This window comes from Mchenga conophoros, linkage group LG7 (genome assembly GCF_057382185.1).
Source record: "Mchenga conophoros isolate Kocher_MC1m ecotype Shallow Benthic linkage group LG7, M_conophoros_male_GT1.1, whole genome shotgun sequence".
Taxonomy (NCBI): domain Eukaryota; kingdom Metazoa; phylum Chordata; class Actinopteri; order Cichliformes; family Cichlidae; genus Mchenga; species Mchenga conophoros.
Genome location: NC_140532.1, coordinates 10,375,898 through 10,395,204, shown reverse-complemented (window position 1 = coordinate 10,395,204; position 19,307 = coordinate 10,375,898). Strand labels below are relative to the sequence as shown.

Here is a 19,307-nt window from a genome sequence, read left to right as displayed (position 1 = left end):
CGCTGTCTGTCTGTGTGTGTTAGAGTGAGGTCATATAAAAACAAGTAAGTTAAGATACACCCACTGGTTTGCTCTGTCATTGCAGCAGATATATAGGGTGCAAAGTAAAAGCAAATAACAGAACACAGGCATTCTTCTCATTCATTATAAGTGGAGCAGCTTTGTATTTAAGCACTGGGAACCCCTCATTGGCACGATTGTAAACCTCTTTTCACCGTGACTATACATCATTTAAGTAGTGGGTGTGGGGTCAGTGACACTTTATTGAGTTTTTTCTTTGCATAGAATCTCATTTTTTTGGCAAGTGAACTATGTGAGCATGCCTTTTCTCTCTTACTCCAATCATTGCCAGTCACATTGCGTTACATCTGAGTGTTTAACCTAGCAGATGGCCATTTTCCAGCCCATCACCCCTAATCCCTGCTCCCTTTTCTCTTTCCTTTCTCACCAGCTTTATTATGTACTCGTCCTATCTCACACCTCTGTCCTGTCCCTCCTCCTCTGACCTATTCATTCATCCTTCTCTCTCCTCCCTTCTTAGCCCTGCCTACGGTGTTAATGTCAATTTCACACTCCTGATGTTCATCACATCTGTCACTGTCTGTTTTCTCTCAGGACTCCAAGTTTATCTATACTGCCAAGCCCCTGTACAATCCCTCAGTTTTATGCCTTCATCATTGGGGAAAAATCCCTAAAGATTGTTTACTCATCTGACATTACTAAGCTAACTCAGTTTATTCCTCTTAATCTCAGATGGAGAACTGTATGCAGGAACATCAGCTGATTTCATGGGGCGGGACTTTGCCATCTTTCGCACTCTTGGAAAGCATCACCCAATCAGAACAGAGCAGCATGACTCCCGATGGTTAAATGGTGAGAGAGATGAGGAAAATCCCTTCTGATTATACAGTACTTTTCTTGTTTTTAATTTTGCAAGCTGACTCTTTGATCCCAGTTGTGTTTTTGTTTGAGCTCAGCTTCCAATAGATATGATCAGAGTTCGTCACTGATCTCCTCGTGGACATGGATCTCAATGTATCATCACCTGATTTACATTTATCACAGTTTGGTACTACAAAAAAAGGGGTTTGACCTTAAAACAACTTTAAATTAAACTACCCTGAGTGCTAATATATAAGAAAAATATAGAAAAATATACAAGAAATACCTATAATAACCGGAACTATCATCTCTGTTGATGGAATGGCATACCTCAAGTTTTCAAATGTAGGTTTTACTTACTGTTTTTCACCAGTTAATATTATTCCAATTCATCATATTCTGCTTCAGCTAAGGTGCTGCAGCTTGTCTGCTCATGGCTCAAAATATTGCAGTCCAGACAAAGAACGAGAAGCACATAATTCATTTAGCTGGCCCGTCTCCAGTGGAGTTGTGAAATTTAATATTAAGTGTTGTTATTGCCTTTCAGGCTCTATAGAGGGAAGTCCCTGAGTACATGTCTGCTATTTCACAGCATCTTTAAACTCTCACACAGTATCTAGCACTTGGTTTAAAACTAGATACAGAGCAGTTTTTTCCAGATTAAGAAACACAAAAACTAACATTGACTTTGTGTGTGTCTTTGTCGCTTGCAGATCCTAGGTTTTTAGGCATTCATCTTATTTCAGAGAGTGACAACCCAGAAGATGACAAAATCTACCTGTTCTTCAGAGAAAATGCTATAGACGGAGAGCATACTGGAAAGGCCACACATGCTCGCGTCGGACAGCTCTGCAAAGTACGCACGCACACAGAGGACATGCAGGATGGCCTTTACAAAGGAAAATCCCAATATACACAATAGCAGAGAGACAAAGGCACACACACGTTCACACCAGCATTATGTGAAATAGCTCCTGTATCTGGAAAAAACACTTGACGGGTGTCTGAGTGGCTTTCATAATGGTAGCTTTCAGGAGCTGTTATCTGTGATTATTTTTAGCCTGGAGAAGAGTGGGCTTTGTTTTGCGTGGTACAACTGCCCCGGAAGACAGAAACCTGAGAGAAATGTCAAATGTCGCCAGAACCTGAGAGGCAAACACACCATCAATGGCAGCACTGTTATCCTAATGCCAAGCTTTGGCACTTATTGGGCCTTTAGCTCCAGGGGATGGTTATGTTAAAGAACTGGCCTCGTATCAAATTTCACAGCCTAAATCCATTTCTTATTCATTTAGCAGGAATTCAGTAAGCTTACTGCCGATCAGTGAGCGATGTCAGCCTCAAACCCCTGTTTAGCTGCACATCATGCCTCCTTCATGACTGCCTGATTATCTAGAATGTCAAGAATCTGCTATCTTCAACACAAGACAAGCCATCCATTATGTAAAATGGGGTATTAACTCCAGCATATGCATGTCTTGGATACACTATAATTTACTGCCATAAATCAACACAAAGTGAAATCCATTTTTATGAGCCAGAGCTTTGTGCGTCTGTGTTTTTGTGCTATGTTCATGAAGACAAACACTACCCTGTAAGGCACAGAGATGCATATTATTAAGAAGTGCACTGGAACAAACAGTTCAATATGTGCTGTCCTCTTTTTGTACAGCATCTAGAATTGCATTATTCACAAAAATATATATAAAAATATACATATAAATATAGAAATACATTTTAAAAACCCAAACATGGATGCTTATTAGACTTGTTTAATATGTTATAGAATTTTTTTGGTAGTTTATTTTGTACAGAGAGTTTACTGTGCATTCACTGAATAAAAAATAGGAAATAGAGAGACTAAATATGATAATAATAATAATAATAACATGAATGCTAGTATTGTGTCTTTAGTATGCTTTAAACAGTGTTAAAAAAGTGAAAATGACAGTATCACTAAGCATAGACAATAAAAAAATTTTGCCATGTCCAACAGAATGACCTGGGAGGTCACAGGAGTCTGGTAAATAAATGGACAACCTTCTTGAAAGCTCGACTTATTTGCTCTGTGCCCGGGAATAATGGAATAGACACACACTTTGATGAATTACGTAAGTGATCGCTCCCAAACCTCCACATATTATTTCCTTAATTTGAAATATTTGCACAATGTCTTTTTACGTCTTGCCTTTTCTTTTGGCTTTCAGAGGATGTTTTTCTCATGAGCACAAAAGATCCCAAGAGCCCAGTTGTGTATGCAGTATTCACTACTTCCAGGTACTGTGGCTCATTTGAAGTAGTTAAATGGTTTTTAGTAGTTCATGTCCATTTAATACACGATTTGTAACTTCAAAATTACATGTGTTTTTCTGTCTCATTCTTTCTTCTATTAGCAACATCTTCAAAGGTTCAGCTGTGTGTATGTACAGCATGACAGACATCAGAAGAGTGTTCCTGGGTCCGTACGCCCACAGAGATGGGCCCAGCTATCAGTGGGTGCCCTTCCAGGGACGTGTTCCCTATCCACGACCTGGCACAGTGAGTACAATATCCTCTTTACAAGAGGATGTATTGAAGCTTGTGAGTTCTTGCTTCTTTACAACCAACAATGTAACAGACACTGTTACCTTTATTTGCCCCCACAGTGCCCGAGCAAGACATTTGGTGGATTTGACACAACAAAGGACCTCCCCGATGAAGTTGTGCAGTTTGCCAGAAGCCATCCAGCCATGTTCAACCCTGTCTACCCCATTAATAATCGACCAATCATAGTCAAAACAGATGTGGACTACCAGTTCACCCAGATAGTGGTGGACAAAGTCGAGGCAGAAGATGGCCTTTACGATGTTATGTTCATAGGCACAGGTAAAACAAATAAAAAGTATAAAGTTTATGTAATTTATAACTAAACATTATCATACTGTAGTAAGGAATCGCTTGGAACTACAAAGCAGTATTGACCTAAAATGTGTACTTTCATTATATCCTAGATGCGGGAACAATTCTGAAAGTGGTGTCCATCCCCAGAGGCTCCTGGCATGACTTAGAGGAAGTCCTATTAGAAGAAATGACCGTTTTCAGAGTAGGCTATTTTCCCATCACCCATATTATTTCGTTTTGGAGAATATCAAATCAGAAAGATCTGTTGTTTGTTTTTAATTATTTTTGTTTTATTATATTTTACAGGAGCCTGCAGCCATTACAGCTATGGAACTATCTACAAAACAGGTAGAGACTGCTTATGATTAAACTTTACACAGCTGTCATATTGTAGACATTCATGACAAACAAGTGACTCTTGTTTATATAAGTGTGTCTGAAAAACCGTCCTGAGAAAGCGTTCTCTTATTGGTGACACATCTTGCTTCAGGGTAAAAAGACAGAACAAAGACATGCTTGTCTGCGCAATTTAAACAACAGCATGTTGCCACAGAAAAATCTTGATTGTTGGGTTTGTCGCAACAGTTGGGTTGTCAACTGAAATTGCAGGATGAGACAAAATGAGCAGGATAATTGATAATTGTAGTAAAATGTATCTATCTTTCTTTTCTTGCTTTACTGAGAAACAACATCTGAGACAAAAGTAGTTAATGAAACCACACTGCCCACCCAGACTTAGTAGCAAAACTAAAGCTCCTAAGACATAAAATAACAAATATTTGAAATTTTTCTGTTTACAGCAACAACTCTACCTGGGTTCAGACATCGGGGTCTCGCAGATGCCTCTGCATCGTTGTGAGGTTTATGGGAAGGCTTGTGCTGAATGCTGCTTGGCAAGAGACCCTTATTGTGCATGGGATGGCACAGAATGCTCCAGATACTTTCCCATGGCTAAGAGGTAGTGAATTTCACAGTCATACTTAACATGTTGCCAGTGTGTTGAAGCTGCTTGAGATCTTTTACGTTGCAGCTAATCAGATCTGTAAGACACAGAGCAAGTTTAGGTTTGCCTACAATGTCCTGGACTGGTACTTATATAGCACTTTTGTACTCTAACTGGGAACTCAAAGTGCTTTTTACTAGCCTCATCCACCCAATCACACACACTCTTTTCCATACTTAAGAGCTTTGTTTAACATTTACATACACAGTCACATGTAGGCATCAGGGGCACTCGGGGTTCAGTATCTGGTCCAAGGATGCTTCAATAGGCAGACTGGAGTGGCCAAGGAATCCATTCACGACCTTCCGATTGGTAAATGGCCTGCTTGACTTTCACCCCAATGGAAATGATGCTCCAACAGCACAATTCACATACAACATTTTATATATTGTCATGCATGTACATAAATACAGCATATTTTATTAGAGCAACTTGCTTTTTTAAAACACAAGTGTTGTCCTGTTAGGGTTTTAATCATGATTGTTTAATAAATTGTGTTGGTTAAATCTATGGTCTATACTTCTTTGAGGTAAAACTTGATTATGTGAATAGACTGAGGACATAGCCGCAATTCAGCACTAGAGCTAGGGTGCACTTTTAGTGCAGGCTTTGCGTATTTGCCAAAATCCCCTGAAGGTACAGGATCCTGTTTCTAGCACAAAACTAGAAATATAAACTGCCTCATGTGTTGACTGCAAATGAGAGCCAGTGTCAGTGATGTCTGGAGGCTGCCTGGGTGAACCAGGGGTGAGGTAGGTTCGGTGGTGGTTTGGTTATGCTGTAGTAGACGTGGACTGATTGATGTGCGCTTGTGTGGTTGTGCTTTTTGTGCAGCCGCCCACTCATAGCTTCATGGGGCTTATTGATTTAAATGCTAGCTCCATCCTGTGTTATATTCGACTCTAATATTTTTTAAACACCAATATAAAAACTTTGAGTTGGAACATGAGGAAACAAAGGTGAATTATTTTTCCGTTTGCTTTGGTGTCTCCATAGTTGCTTAAATTGTTGTTGGTTGAAATATTCTCATGGTAATGCTTGACAGTAAACATGAAACTCTATCTCTTTTCCATGTGAAACCGACAGAGATGACAGGCTAGAAAGATTTATTAATTTGAATTCCTGTGTCACACACCCTATAATTAAAGCTTTCCTGCTAAGCTTTAAGCTGAATGATGCTTATTTGTTTGTGTTGGCCACCAGTACAGCTGCAAATCTCTGCAAATCTCATTCAGATGCACACACACACATACAAAGTGACTGAACACCTATTTTCTTTAGCACACCCATGCAATCATTGCTTCTTTTGACCTGGGAAAATGTTTATATATATATGTGTGTGTATAAAAAAATTTTGTCTGTGTGTTTTTGCAGGAGAACAAGGAGGCAAGATATCAGGAATGGAGACCCACTCACACAGTGCTCAGATCTGCAACACCATGGTATTTTTTTCGATATATGTACATGTTTTATATCATTCAATTAAGATTTTATGTTGTAATGTAGACAATAACATTTCAATATCCAAAAGAATGTGCTAAAACAAATTATAATCAGATTTAAATGACACTGGCCTTTCCTGACCTGCTCAAAAAGGGTGGAGAAGATAGTAGAGTTGAATGTGTGTGGTGTCGTATCTACGTCTTTTATGTGTTTTCTGGTGGTTTAAAGATTAAGGTCAGTTGACGTGAAGCTTGTAATTAACACATTAAAGAATCCTCCAAGTCTGCTTTCTGTTGCCAAACCCTTCAGTCTAATGCACTGTAATTGTACTTAGTCCAAAAGCAGGACTGGTCTACTATACTTACTCACTATCTTAATTATACATCTCTTTCTTTAATTGAAATAGACAAAAGAAGAAAATGTTAGCAAAAGCTTCCAAGTTGACAAGGTTTAACCAGACACTACAAAAAAAACCTTAATAAAAATTGTGGCGTATATATTTAATTGTATGTACAACCCAGATATTGACTAGTAAATGTCATTGTTGTTGTTGCTGCCTCTTTATATGCTGTTTGTGACTGAGCATGATGAGAAAGGAGAACATTTTGTGAATGTCAGTAACTGAATAACCTTCAGTTAATATTTCTAACTTATTGTCTGTAAATAAATCACATAGCCAAAACCTGCAATACCTAAACAAAATTCATTTCTTTCCCAGATGAGTTAAGTGGGCAGTCAACCCTCCAGGATAAAACTGTGTACGGTGTGGAGAACAGCAGCACTTTCCTGGAGTGTAGTCCAAAGTCCCAGAGAGCTACGACATACTGGCAGTATCAATCCACAACGGATGACCACAAACAAGAGGTGGGCTTCATCACAGCACACATAATGTGTCTCATTTCAGAAAAATAGATTCAGACTGCATCTGGATCAGTTTGACTCGGATACAGTCTGTCTTGATAGAAAGTAAATAAAGAAAAGAAAGAGACACTGCGTTAGGTAACACATAATACAGGTGACAAAAAAAACCCCAATAAAACAACCAGACTAAGTATCTAAGTACTCAGTAAAGTACTGAACTACCATATGCTGTCAAATCAGTGCTGGTATTCCTTGGCTACTGGAACGTTAAAGGGATGGAACATCCTTCTCTTAAAATGTATTTGGTGTTTTGATGTTAACTCTACTTACCATATAGTCACTGTATAGTAAAGGACTCATTCCTTTTCATCACAGATGATTTCTCAAATCTATACTCCATGTGCATTTTCCCCAAAACCTATTATACTGTAAAAAACAAACCAAAAAAAACCCCAAAAACTGATGCAGGTATTGACCGTTTTGCAAATACTTTGCACCTACAGAAATGCTTTATGGTTATCAAAAAATCTACTGCAATTTCTGACTGAGGCTCCAGCCCTCCATGTCGTAGTAACTAATTATTTTCCAAAATCACTTACATTGTATCTACATCTATTTGATATCTTGATACAAATTCAGAATCAACTGGGCCTGCTCAGCATTTTAATACATACTGCCAAACTAGACCATTGTTGAATGTTAATTGCATAATTACAATCATGCAGTGCACCGGTGTAGAAGTACCTGTATCTGTTATATTTCTTATTATCTCAGGTTGTCCTTGAATCACATACCTGTCGCCTACCTTTTTTTTTTTTTTTATTAATCAAATACTATAGTTGATTTTTTGGACAGTATAATATGATAATAGATTTCAGATTCTGAATGCATTTTTTCTGTCTTTTTTCTCTTTGTCCTTCACTCTGCCTCTCTCATCACTGATTCTTTCACTCTTTAGATTAAATCAGAGGAGCGCTTTATCCACACCGAGCAGGGCCTCCTGATTCGCACACTTAACAAGAAGGATTCAGGCATTTATCTGTGCCAGGCAGTGGAACATGGCTTCATGCAGACAGTTCTAAAAGTTAACTTAGAGGTCATTGACACGGAGCGTCTGGAAGATCTTCTGCATCGTGATGAAGAAGCAGCTAGTGCCCCTGCCCATGAATTTTCCTCTTCTAGAGAAACTCCCAATCAAAGGCTGTGGTACAGGGACTTCCTCTCTTTGGTCAATCACCCAACTCTAAATAGTGTGGACGAGTTCTGCGAGCAAGTTTGGAAACGGGAGAGGAAGCACAAGAGGCAAAAATCTCACTTGGTACAGAAAGTGCAACTACATCAGCAACAGCAGCAGAAGACTGCGACGAGTCCTCGCAACCACATGCATGCTCAAGGGCTGGCAGCCAAGTGGAAACACCTGCAAGAGAGGCAAAAGGGTCGCAACCGCAGGACCCATGAACTGGAGAGGGCTCCCCGCAGTGTGTGACTTACAAACCTTGACTGTTAGCACAGACTTTTAACCACACTCAGTTCTCATTCAGTAAACTCATCCTGTTTTTATCCTCTGTTCTGAGACACAGATTTCTTCCACAAAGAATGGAAACCTCAAAAAGTAGATACTACCCTGAAGTGTCAGCTGGAGTGTTCTGTGCGTGGGAAGCCATGTTTACAGTTCACCAGTATGGAGGACTGCAGGAATCAGGATGTTGTATCACGCAAGACTATTGGAGCATGTTATCGTAGTTGGCTCATGCGGTCTGAATACTGCAGAGTGACATATCCACCCTAAAGACTCTTGTGGAGGTGGATCTGACAGTGGCAGTTACATGGTATGCTTTTAACTGTCAGTGCGGAGAAACACCCGATAATTTCTGCTGCAGAAATACGAAACAAAAGTAGCTGAGATTATACGAATAAAGTCTTGAAAATTAAAAGACTCATCATCAACAACAACAACAACATGAAGTTCATCAAAAGGACACGATGCCCGATCACTGCAAGAAATCCAGAGGAGCATTTATCATTCATTTAAAAAAAAAAAACTAATTAAGTAACTAAAATGTGTAAATACTGTATTCTGTAACATCTGCTCATCTGAAAGGGAATGCTTGTAGTTATCAAGTTGCTTCATGTTGCTTTCCCGTGTAGAAATTTATTTTTAAAAAAATATCTGTCAAAAGCTGTTGTAAACAAGGAGGTTTTGTACATGTCTGTGTCCTACCCCTAGATAATCTTCCAAAACAAAGACTTGTTCTGTTGTTGTTGTTTTTTTTGTAGTTATCAGATTCCTTCTAGCCTCAACATTTAAAGTTAAGTGTCAGTTCACAGTATATGGATGGCTGCCAACTCTATCGTTTCAGTATGCCAAATCTCATTCTGAGTTCTTCCATATTTATTTAATTATACCTTGTGTACACTTTGTCTCCTTTACTTGTGTATTTATTGATAAACAGTTCTGTACATTGTGTGTTTCCTTTTTTTCATGTGCAGGAGGCTTCCTGGAGGTTAATATTTGGTTTGATTAAGTTGATTTGCAGGACCAATCTAATCAAATAACTGTATTGTCTGCAGTAGAACTAGAAGTACAGTATCACAAGTTTTGTTCAGTGTCAAATGCATTACATATCAAATGTACTGAGCAATAAGCCAGTATCTATACTTTTATTTTTCCCTTTTATTGACTCATATCCATATTCTTCACAGAGCAGTGACAGTCTTTTTTCTGAATATGATGTTAAACGATATCCACGCAAACACAAACCTGGAATGTAGCTGTGAACACCATGTAAATATAAATACTATGGTATATGTTTGAGAAATATGACAGTATGTGCTAGTGCATGTCAGTGCTATTGTAGTGTTGCTGTTTTACTATGGCATTGATAACCAGTCTGATGTTGTAGAGTTCAATTGTTTGCTTATCTAGTGGACGGTAGTTATTATTCGAAAGCTGTACATACTATTTCTGTTAGGACTCTAAATTGTATACTTGATATAAAACAAGAACTAAACATAATCTCTATGGATTGAAATGGCCACAGACCAGTGAACAACAGTAACCAGTTCAACTCTGCAGCACATTAGTATGCCAGATAACATTGTGTGTTTGTGAGCTTCATCTGCTTTTGGAAGCCAAGACAGAGGAAGATGAGAAACAGCTGGGGCCAGCCTCAAGAAATGTGAGGCTCACAAATCAAGTTAAACACCAGTTGTGAATGTGCATATATGATAAGATCATGATTATAAAGAGAAAATGTGGGGGACCTGTAGTGCACATGGAGTGGCTCTGAGGAAATGAAGTGCTGCTCTTGCTGCTTTTTGGCATGATGATGGTGATGCTGATGTATTCTACTGATCTAATAAATGTCTTTTCATAAAATGCTAGCTTCATTAAATCTGTTTTAATATACTATGCCCTGCTGCTTGCATGGTATAGCGAGCTCGTGTAGTGTAGATGATCGGATTAGATCTTGAAATACCTTTTTGGTACATCTGCATAGTAATGAGGAAAACTTTTATTCCCTCATGTAACGTATCCTTAATATTGGGATTCATTTAATGGTGTGCTTGTCTTTTCTCTGTGCAGACAAGAACTGCTGTATGGTACATACAAAACTGACTAATTAATGATTTATAGCTGAAGTAATTAACATAAGAGATATTAAAAATCAATGTTGCTTAAAAAGACAGCCCAAGTGCCTCTTATGGTGTGTATTGAAAAAGTGAAGCTGTGTACTCTTGTGTGCCTCAGGCAGTAGAGTTACTGTAAGTTGATATTAAAACCTTGATGGGTGATGTGCTGTGAATAAAACATTAGACCCCTACAGTCTCTAACTGAAGCCTAGCTGTTGTATTTGCATGCCGACATGAGCTGCAAACATTTCAACTTGGACTCTCGACATATGCAATTCAGACAAAAATTATAAAAAGAAAAAAATGAGGAGGAGAAAAAACAAGTTGCCAAAACTCACCCATGGAGGGTGTGACAGCGTAGCCTGCCACAAAATATTAAGTGTGTTGTACTACCGCCCTCTGGTGGTTATTTTATCACAGCACATATTGTTTTATAAATGGAAAAAAATATCTCTTCTATATGATTGTAAAGCATTTACTGTAGTCATAAAGGTGTTTCTTATACATTTTTGGTCCTGAAGCTGCGTTTGGAAACACAGCAGACTTGTTTTATCACTTTTGAGCATCTGGTGACACCTTTGGCCTGAGGTCAAAGGTCGGTTGGTGTATGTCCCACCTGGGTTATGACCTTGACCTCTGCAGTCAATTCAGCTGAGGCCACGGAAGTTTCAAGCAGACACTTCAAAGGGAGTATTACTATGGCCTGTCTGCTGTATTTCATCTGGAAAATAAATACAGCATATGTATATATATGCTTTTGGACTGTGGAAAGAATATTAGTGCGTGTGTGTGTGTGTGTGTGTGTGTGCTATAAATGCTCTTACATTCTCTTTCAGTATTTCAATCACATTTGAACTTGTATTGTTCCATTTGGTCATGTTATCACAGATTCAGCAAAGGGATCAAGAAGCGCTTTCAAAAAAGGCCAAAGAGCCTTGATATAATTGCTTCTGCTATTGTAGTTATACAGCACGTGACTGCCCTCCAGTGGCTGATGAGAGACATCTTTCCACCATTCCAGTCCAGTGGAAAACAGAAACTCCCTCTGACTCGCAGCCAAGGCCATGGTTGAGTGAAAACACCCCTGACACTCACACAAAGGACTACTAAACTCAGTGGAAAAACTGACATAGAAGTGACAAAGTCAGAGAGCAAGAATAAAGAAAACAGAGAAGTTAAAAACTTTCTTGCTGCTGTTTTTACTGCACTGACGATGCTTTTGAACTTCAAAAGAATATTCCAGAGAAGAAATGCATATGTATTATAGAAATGAGATAGCAAGCTAGCTATAATCATGTATAATAGCTATAATCATCTGAAACGGATTTTTCCCATAAAAAACAGATTAGCAATCACCTGGCATACAGCTGAATGCACAGGTAAGAGCACATGTTGCAGAAAACATTATACTCTTTGTAAGACAGACATCAGAAAAGACAGACTGTATTCTCTTCTATCTGGACTCGTGGGAAAACTAAAATGCACCAGAGAGCGCTTATTTTGCACTTATTACAATCTGCTAGACTGATGCTTCACTACACCCAGCAGCTGGAGACATGTAAAAACTTGTATGGATCACAGGTGCTTTCCAGCTGGTCTGTTCTGGATCACTTCAAAATACAACACCTTGGTCTATCTGGAAAATTAACATTTCCAAAAGCAGAAGATTCAGTTAACTTAAGCATAAATGCATGCTTGTCAGTATTTGCAAATCATAAGCCTAACCACACAGAGGCTCCTTGCAATTTATTTTCAAAAACCGAACTGAATATAAGGCAAAGATATTCTGCATAGTTGGAATCTGTGGAGAGAGCCGCATTACCAAAGCATCAGTGCAGCCAAAACCACTCAACCACAGCATGTCTCACATTTACTCAACCAAATGATGGCCCCTGACAGTATCCTGCCTATTAGACAGGCTGCATCAGTTTGACATACCTCAGTTTTGTCACTTCAGTACAAGGTGCTCTCTGAGTGAGGTGATAATCTATTGCTTTCCCTCTGTTACTTATTTGTGGAGTCAAAGACTTTGTAACCCTACTGCTGGGAATAGCACACTTGGAAGTGAAAATGTGAGTGGGATGGTATTTTCCATAAATCTTCCGTTTGCAGGTTGGGTTGAGGGTGGGAAGTTACTAGATCATCGATGGATAGTGCTCTGTAACACGATCGGGTTTTTCTGTCACCATATAGAGTCTGCTTCTCTCGATGAGGATATGGGAGGGTGTTAGATTTTGTAAGCATGTAGGGACATATCCGTTGCCTGGGGTAAAATAGAGGACATAGTTTCTAGCTGTGACAGCTGTGGCAGCTTAGCAACAGTGGTGCCTGGTAGTGCTCTATAAAGTTGGCAGGAATCTTGGGGGCCTTTCTGCTATGAGTGACAGCTTGGCACAAAAAAATTAAACTGGAGATATGACAAGACCTTTAGCTCATTTCCTATGTGGAAAAGACCTGTTCTAATGTTGTAATTATGGTTATTGCACAGGATGCTCATTTTGGAGTCTGCTTACATCTATGGAACTCTTGAGAAACAGGCATGATGATCTTTCCATATATTGACCTTATATCACGGTGTTTATATACTGTTTATTTTAGCACATACATACCAAGTTACTATTTATACATAATAAGTGTTTAGGTTCATATACAGATATAACCTCAAAGCAAAATATACTTTAATTCATTTATATTCATCTATAAATAAAAGAAGCACGCATCATGCGGGTGTACAAACACAACAATCTATGCTAGCTAAGCTGCCATGACATAAAACAGATATTTTGAGATGTTTTATTGGTTTAGTAAATTTGAATGACATTGTAAGCAGTGGATTACCTTCATGATTTGGACGGCTCAAAAGCATAAAACTCAAATCAGACAACGGCTTACAAATAAAGTAAATAAAAGGAGAGTAATGTCTTTTTCATCCTTTAGCATCCACACTTGACTCATAAAGTAATCATCTAAACCTGCAATCACACAGGAATAACTGTCACTAGGGACGGTACATTATACTGAGCCTGTTTGTAAGCACGTTGCATGACATACAAACTCCAGCAAATCAGTGTATCTGTACTCTGTGTAATTCTGTGTAATGTAGTTCCAGACAGTGCTTTTATTGTTTTGAAATGGCATTACTGGCAAAAATGTTTGTGGGTATTATAGAGTTTGTACTGTTGCCAGTGTAAAAATGTGGTGTATTTTTAACAACAACAAAAAAGGGGTAAGAAAAAGAAGAAGAAAAATCTGCAGAGGCTTGAAAGGAAATGCTGTTAAGAAACACTAGAAACTGAAAAAAGTTAATGAAAATAAAAGCATGAAAGCTGAAGATGAGATAGGATTAGACAGTGGGGGAATGAGGCCCATAGCTTGACCTTAGCTGACCCTGAGATGGTTTGAGGGTGCGCCAAGGAGCAAGAGGTTAATTTATCCAGAGAAAAATGTATAGGTACCCTGCTATGTGTTTGACTGTTGCCTGGCTGCTCCCTTGCACACTTCTAATCTGTAACTGATTGAAGTGTGCATAAGCTAGCTTTAGCTCAGACGCCTGCAAAACATTATCCACAAGTGGGACGGTGGGTTCAGCGCTGTGTCATTCTGGCAAGAAACTTAAAAGGAGAATAAAAATATCTGTCTCTTCATAGGAAAGCAACTGAACCTGAAGAGAATATATCAGAAACATAACAGATCTTTGTTCTGAAGTGCACTCAAAAATATTCCAGCGCTTATTCCTCTCCCTGCATAACCCATCACTTAGTCAACACAAATAGCAACCTCAGGCATAATGTTATGCCTACTGTTCCGTGGAATATTTTCTCTTTTATGTTTAGTGGCTTTAATTGTCTTGCTTACATTTTTATTTTAGCCTGGAAAGGAGTTCACACAAGACTGTCAGTGATCAAATGTTGCTCCTTTATTAATGGCCAAACACTTTATTTTGGACTTTGTATGCAAAATTCACTCATGGTTGCATCAAGGTTTTAGTCATACATTTACCAGGAAAACTTAGGGATAAATTTTCCTTCACAGTTAAAAAAGGAATTTTTGATCTTGTGCTGTGAAAAAAAATTAATCTTTGTGTTTTAACAAAAGTCTATATTTTATCTTGTTACCGCTGTCAAGTCATGCACAGGACAGAGTAAGACAATAGGCATGCCCTAGATGTGACTCACATTAAGCTCACATTCCTGAAGTCCATTAAACTGTTGGGCTGTTTTTTTGTATTATTTGAATTTATTGATTGTGTCAGAATCTGATGGGAAAACAAATTGTGGCATTTGACGGACGCTTCAAACGCAGGTGTGAACTTTGTGATGTTTTCTTGTCTAAATTTAACTGTTAGCTAAAGTTCTCATGTGGTGAACATGTGAAAATAACACTTCTGTTTTGTTCTGTTGCCACACTATCCAATTAGTGGTCAAGGGAAGAGATTTTTTCCGCCACCTTATAGTTCATACTGGTTGTGTGAGATGATGCTGATGAGTGTACACTGGTGGCTCAAAATATGTGACCCATAACAAGTGTGTTTTGTTCCAGGAAAAGTGTTTGTCAGTTAACATAAAGTGCAGAAATGAGTGACTTTGAAAAGTCCGGTGTTTATCTCCTGTCCTCCTCTAAGGGCAAAAGCGGATCTTGTGGAATTGTAAGTCCAGTAATTATGGACAGATGAAGTGACAAACAAAGCTGGTGGAGAAACAGCCACGCTGACACAAAACTTACTGGCAGTACTGACACGGTGGCGTCAGCCTGAAACTTATTAATGGATTTATAGCATGAGGGAGTTTATTTTTTATTTGTGAGTATTTCTGTAAAACTTTATTAGTCTGTTAAAACTGTGTGTTTTCTTCTTTGGTTACAGACAGGCGCAAGCTGAAGTTAAAAGACTAGCCTTTTAGGAAGACTGATTTTTGAAAAGATATGTCTAATACCATAGCAAAATCCCTGAAAATGTGTTTATATTATGCTTGTACTTTTGAACACTTAAAGCAAATAAGATAAGATGTGTTCAGTGAGATTTTGTCACACTGGATAGAGCCACTGTAGCATTTTCCACATTTTTAAGTCTTTGTGGTAAGCTTAGAAAACCAGCTGTCTGTGGTAACTTTGGAATGTCTCCATGAATCTCCTCATCTAGCTGGATAAGACACTGAAAATTCCAAAGTATTGCTTTAATGTTAACCCCATTTTTATTTTTCCAAGGTTTTGACGCTGCCTGCCATGTTTCTGTACGTAGGTGTGCGCGTAAAATGTCAACACAATATGTCAGCCTACACTGCATATCTCTGGAATTTGTCTCATAGTGGTCCAAACGACTGCAAACTGTTATTAATCAGTTAGGGAGCAATGTAAACTCAGTGACATCGACAGATGGATTAACAGGAGCTTTTGACACAAATTACCGACAGTGTCTTTTGGAGCAGTCAGTGTGATATAGAGCAGGTTAACAGGTTAACTGATAGTTCTTCCACAATGAACAACACATCTGGAAAAAGCACTAGTGTTCCAACTCACACTTTGGGTCATTTCTGACAGTGACTAATATACACAACTTGTCACTGTGTTTGTTCATTGGGTGCAACTGAAGCACAGTGACCCTGATAGCGCTGAAGGTTCACCTCCCATCTAGTCCCCTTTGATAAGTAAAGCCCCAATTTAGACAACGGTGGGGCGTTGATTTGAAGAGTGCCTGATATTTATAGGTGGCAAAAATGTAGGAAACAGCTAAAACAGTTATTTACTAGAGGAAAGAGGCAAGCCCGAAGATACACACATAGTATGACTCAGACTCTTAAATGCGTGATGTGGATGTGGCATTTGGTCTCAATTAATTTGTTTTCAGTGTTTTTGTCTTTGTATATCAAACAACAGTGGTTGTGCAATTAAAGGAGGGGTTTAAACATAAGAGTTGTGTTTTACTGGTCGCTGACAAAAACTCCAGGAGGACGGTTTTCAGGAACTCTTACTGCTTTTCAGCCATTTCAAAGCACACAGTCAGAAAGTGCTTCTTCTTCGTAGCAACACATGGTGGTCCTGCCCTGGAGCAAGCCTGGGATTACTGATTCAATTAAGGTGTCCCTATTCATATTTCATAAACACTAGGGTTCATGGATAGATGTCCACAGTCATACACACCAAGGAGCAACGATTTTATGCTGAGGGGTTTTCTTTGAGCAAAAGATCTTGTGCATTTTGATGCAGTGCACGGCACTGCCCTGCTGCTTTTCCGCGCATCCCCCTCTGTTTTCGTTTTGCTGCTGACGGAAATGTGTCTGCCATTTCTGTATGCGCTTAAATCACCCACCAGTGAGGTAGAAAAAACAGCAGTAAGTACATGTTGAAGGCAGATGTTTAGTCTGTGCCTCTCACCATTATTATTATATGTATCTGTCAGCCAAAAGCAATCATGGTTAAACATATTTAAAACCAATGGTCAAGGCAGAGAGTATTAAAGAATTTTTTTTCTCAAACGGCCTGATTTAGCCTTATTTTAAACGTGGAGTCATTTTACTGTACAAGGCATTAAACTTTGACTTCACAAACCCATGTAAACAACGCATATGCGTTCACAAAAATTCACCCTCACCCCCTCACCTGTAGGTTATGTTGATGGTTACCATGATGATGGATGAGAATCCAAAAGAGACCAGATGGCAACTTCCACACATCACTCCAGAGGCGTAACCCATTCCTCCTCTTCACAGTCTGTGACCGCAGACCACTGCCTTGGTCTGTATTTCCCATTACTATACCTATAACAAAGAAATATGTCCTGAAAGCTGAATCACAGGAAGAAGAAAATGGTGACCACATAGCATTTTTGATAACTGTTTTGTAACCACCTGAGCTTTGACACATTGTGGTCTTTAGCATTAGTTTTTGCAAAGGGCGAATTCATTTACTACACTTTGGTCCCATAGACATCCATGCAAGATGTACACCCACATAGGGCCTCAGCTGAGGTTTGACAGCACACGGTTGGAGAGAGGTTGAGCACAAATGGGCTGTGACAGAGTATATACAGACTTATTTCCACTTATCTCAAGACTTAGGTTAAAAGTGGTTCCAAGTATAAATTCATATGCATGAAGGTGTGCACAGTAGGTCTTATACTGTAATACTCACACTCAGCAGACACAGCTAAGCCAACCATAACACCCCGGCTTCCCGGTCAGAAAGCGCCCCTGCTTGTCTCTCTTTCTTGGTTCATTTCTCCATGTTACTCCCTTCTCTGCGTGATATCACTCACACTGAAACTTCAGTTCTCTGACGAAATGTAAAAAGTGTATTTATGTGTCTTGCAAAGATTACTCACTCCAGTTATATCATATAGTGTAATGACCGCTGGAGGAAACAAGTACTGATACATGCCTGCAGATTCTAAGTATGTCTTATTGGCCATATGATAACCACCTGTGTAAACGCTTGGAGTGCATCATGGCTCGAAAACACTGGATCCTCAGAGTGTTGCTTCTGTTGCTACGGAAGACCAGAAACATGACCTCTTTGCTCTGCAGGTGGTCAGTAGTAGACATACACATAGGCACAGTTTCATGCATAAATGTATGTATCAATCTATGCATATTTACCCGGTGCTTGATTTTAATATTTTTTATTTCCTTTTGTTTTTCTTAAATTATGACAAAGTGCAGTTCAGTGCGCATTGCTGTACAATACTTAAAAAGACAAAAATGGAGAGTTTGCATGTGTAATTTAGGAGAGCAGTGGGAATGCATGTCAATCTCTGCAGGTCAAACAGGAGGTGCGAGAGGCTCCTGTTGAACAGGGTGCATATTGACACAGCATTATCATGAATGAAAATATTTTCTGTGTTCAGCGGGCATGAAAGGAAAGCCACCAGACATTTTGACATGGCCTGTTCAAACAAACATTAGACACCAGTATTCAATCAAAAACACATTCACCCTCGCAGGCTTCTAAAACAGCAACTAGGAAGGAAGAAGGCATTTAATGATGTGAAAACAGGCAAAAAAAAATGTGACCATGAATGTTGCCATCCTTGCAATCTGATGCATTCACAGACTGCAGACATTGCAGACCAAATATCTCTGCAGTGCACTACATACTGAATAAAAATTTCAGGCATTGGTGGAATCCCAGGGACACGTGTAAGAGGACAGAATTTCAATGGAGCTGGTAAGAAAGTAGCTGCTGTTGTTAATATGTGTAGGGGTGCTGCTTTGATGGGCCCTGGGTAAAAAGCTAACAGTGAAACTGGATTCGTACAAATAGCAACATTGAGGGCTGAAATGAAACACACAAATCAAGAAAACGTAAGGGAAGCAGGGACACACTGAATGAGGATAGTACAAAAAATAAAAAAGGAGTGCAGACAGAGGTTATTTGAGCTTTTATTGTTTCTGGATTGAGGCATATTCCTGACTGATTACTGCTGTTAGACAGGGTAGAGGAATTAGATACCCATTCAGTCAATGATGGGATAATGTAAGCAAAAGAATGCATTGCCAGACTATCTACATTAGACTCTTTAAATGGCTATTAATCTTAGGCACTGGCTTAAGAGATCGGAAATGAAAATGTTCTGCAGAAGCTTTCATCTGGAGCGGAGCTAAAATAAGTTCTT

At 39.0% G+C, this 19,307-nt stretch overlaps 1 protein-coding gene across 2 annotated transcripts in view; it reads left to right on the top strand.

The window, feature by feature from the left end:
• sema3ab (sema domain, immunoglobulin domain (Ig), short basic domain, secreted, (semaphorin) 3Ab) overlaps positions 1–10,453 on the top strand; it is a 56,085-nt gene extending 45,632 nt beyond the window's left edge. For both annotated transcript variants that reach the window (XM_085282011.1, XM_085282010.1), the window contains 12 exons: positions 754–873; positions 1,596–1,738; positions 2,879–2,993; positions 3,090–3,159; positions 3,276–3,420; positions 3,528–3,747; positions 3,873–3,964; positions 4,069–4,110; positions 4,563–4,720; positions 6,140–6,207; positions 6,927–7,072; positions 8,028–10,453. In XM_085282011.1, the coding sequence (XP_085138137.1) occupies positions 754–873; positions 1,596–1,738; positions 2,879–2,993; positions 3,090–3,159; positions 3,276–3,420; positions 3,528–3,747; positions 3,873–3,964; positions 4,069–4,110; positions 4,563–4,720; positions 6,140–6,207; positions 6,927–7,072; positions 8,028–8,555 (1,847 nt within the window). In that variant the 3' untranslated portion in view covers positions 8,556–10,453. The remainder of the gene's footprint in view (positions 1–753; positions 874–1,595; positions 1,739–2,878; positions 2,994–3,089; positions 3,160–3,275; positions 3,421–3,527; positions 3,748–3,872; positions 3,965–4,068; positions 4,111–4,562; positions 4,721–6,139; positions 6,208–6,926; positions 7,073–8,027) is intronic.
• The last annotated feature ends 8,854 nt before the right edge of the window (positions 10,454–19,307 follow it).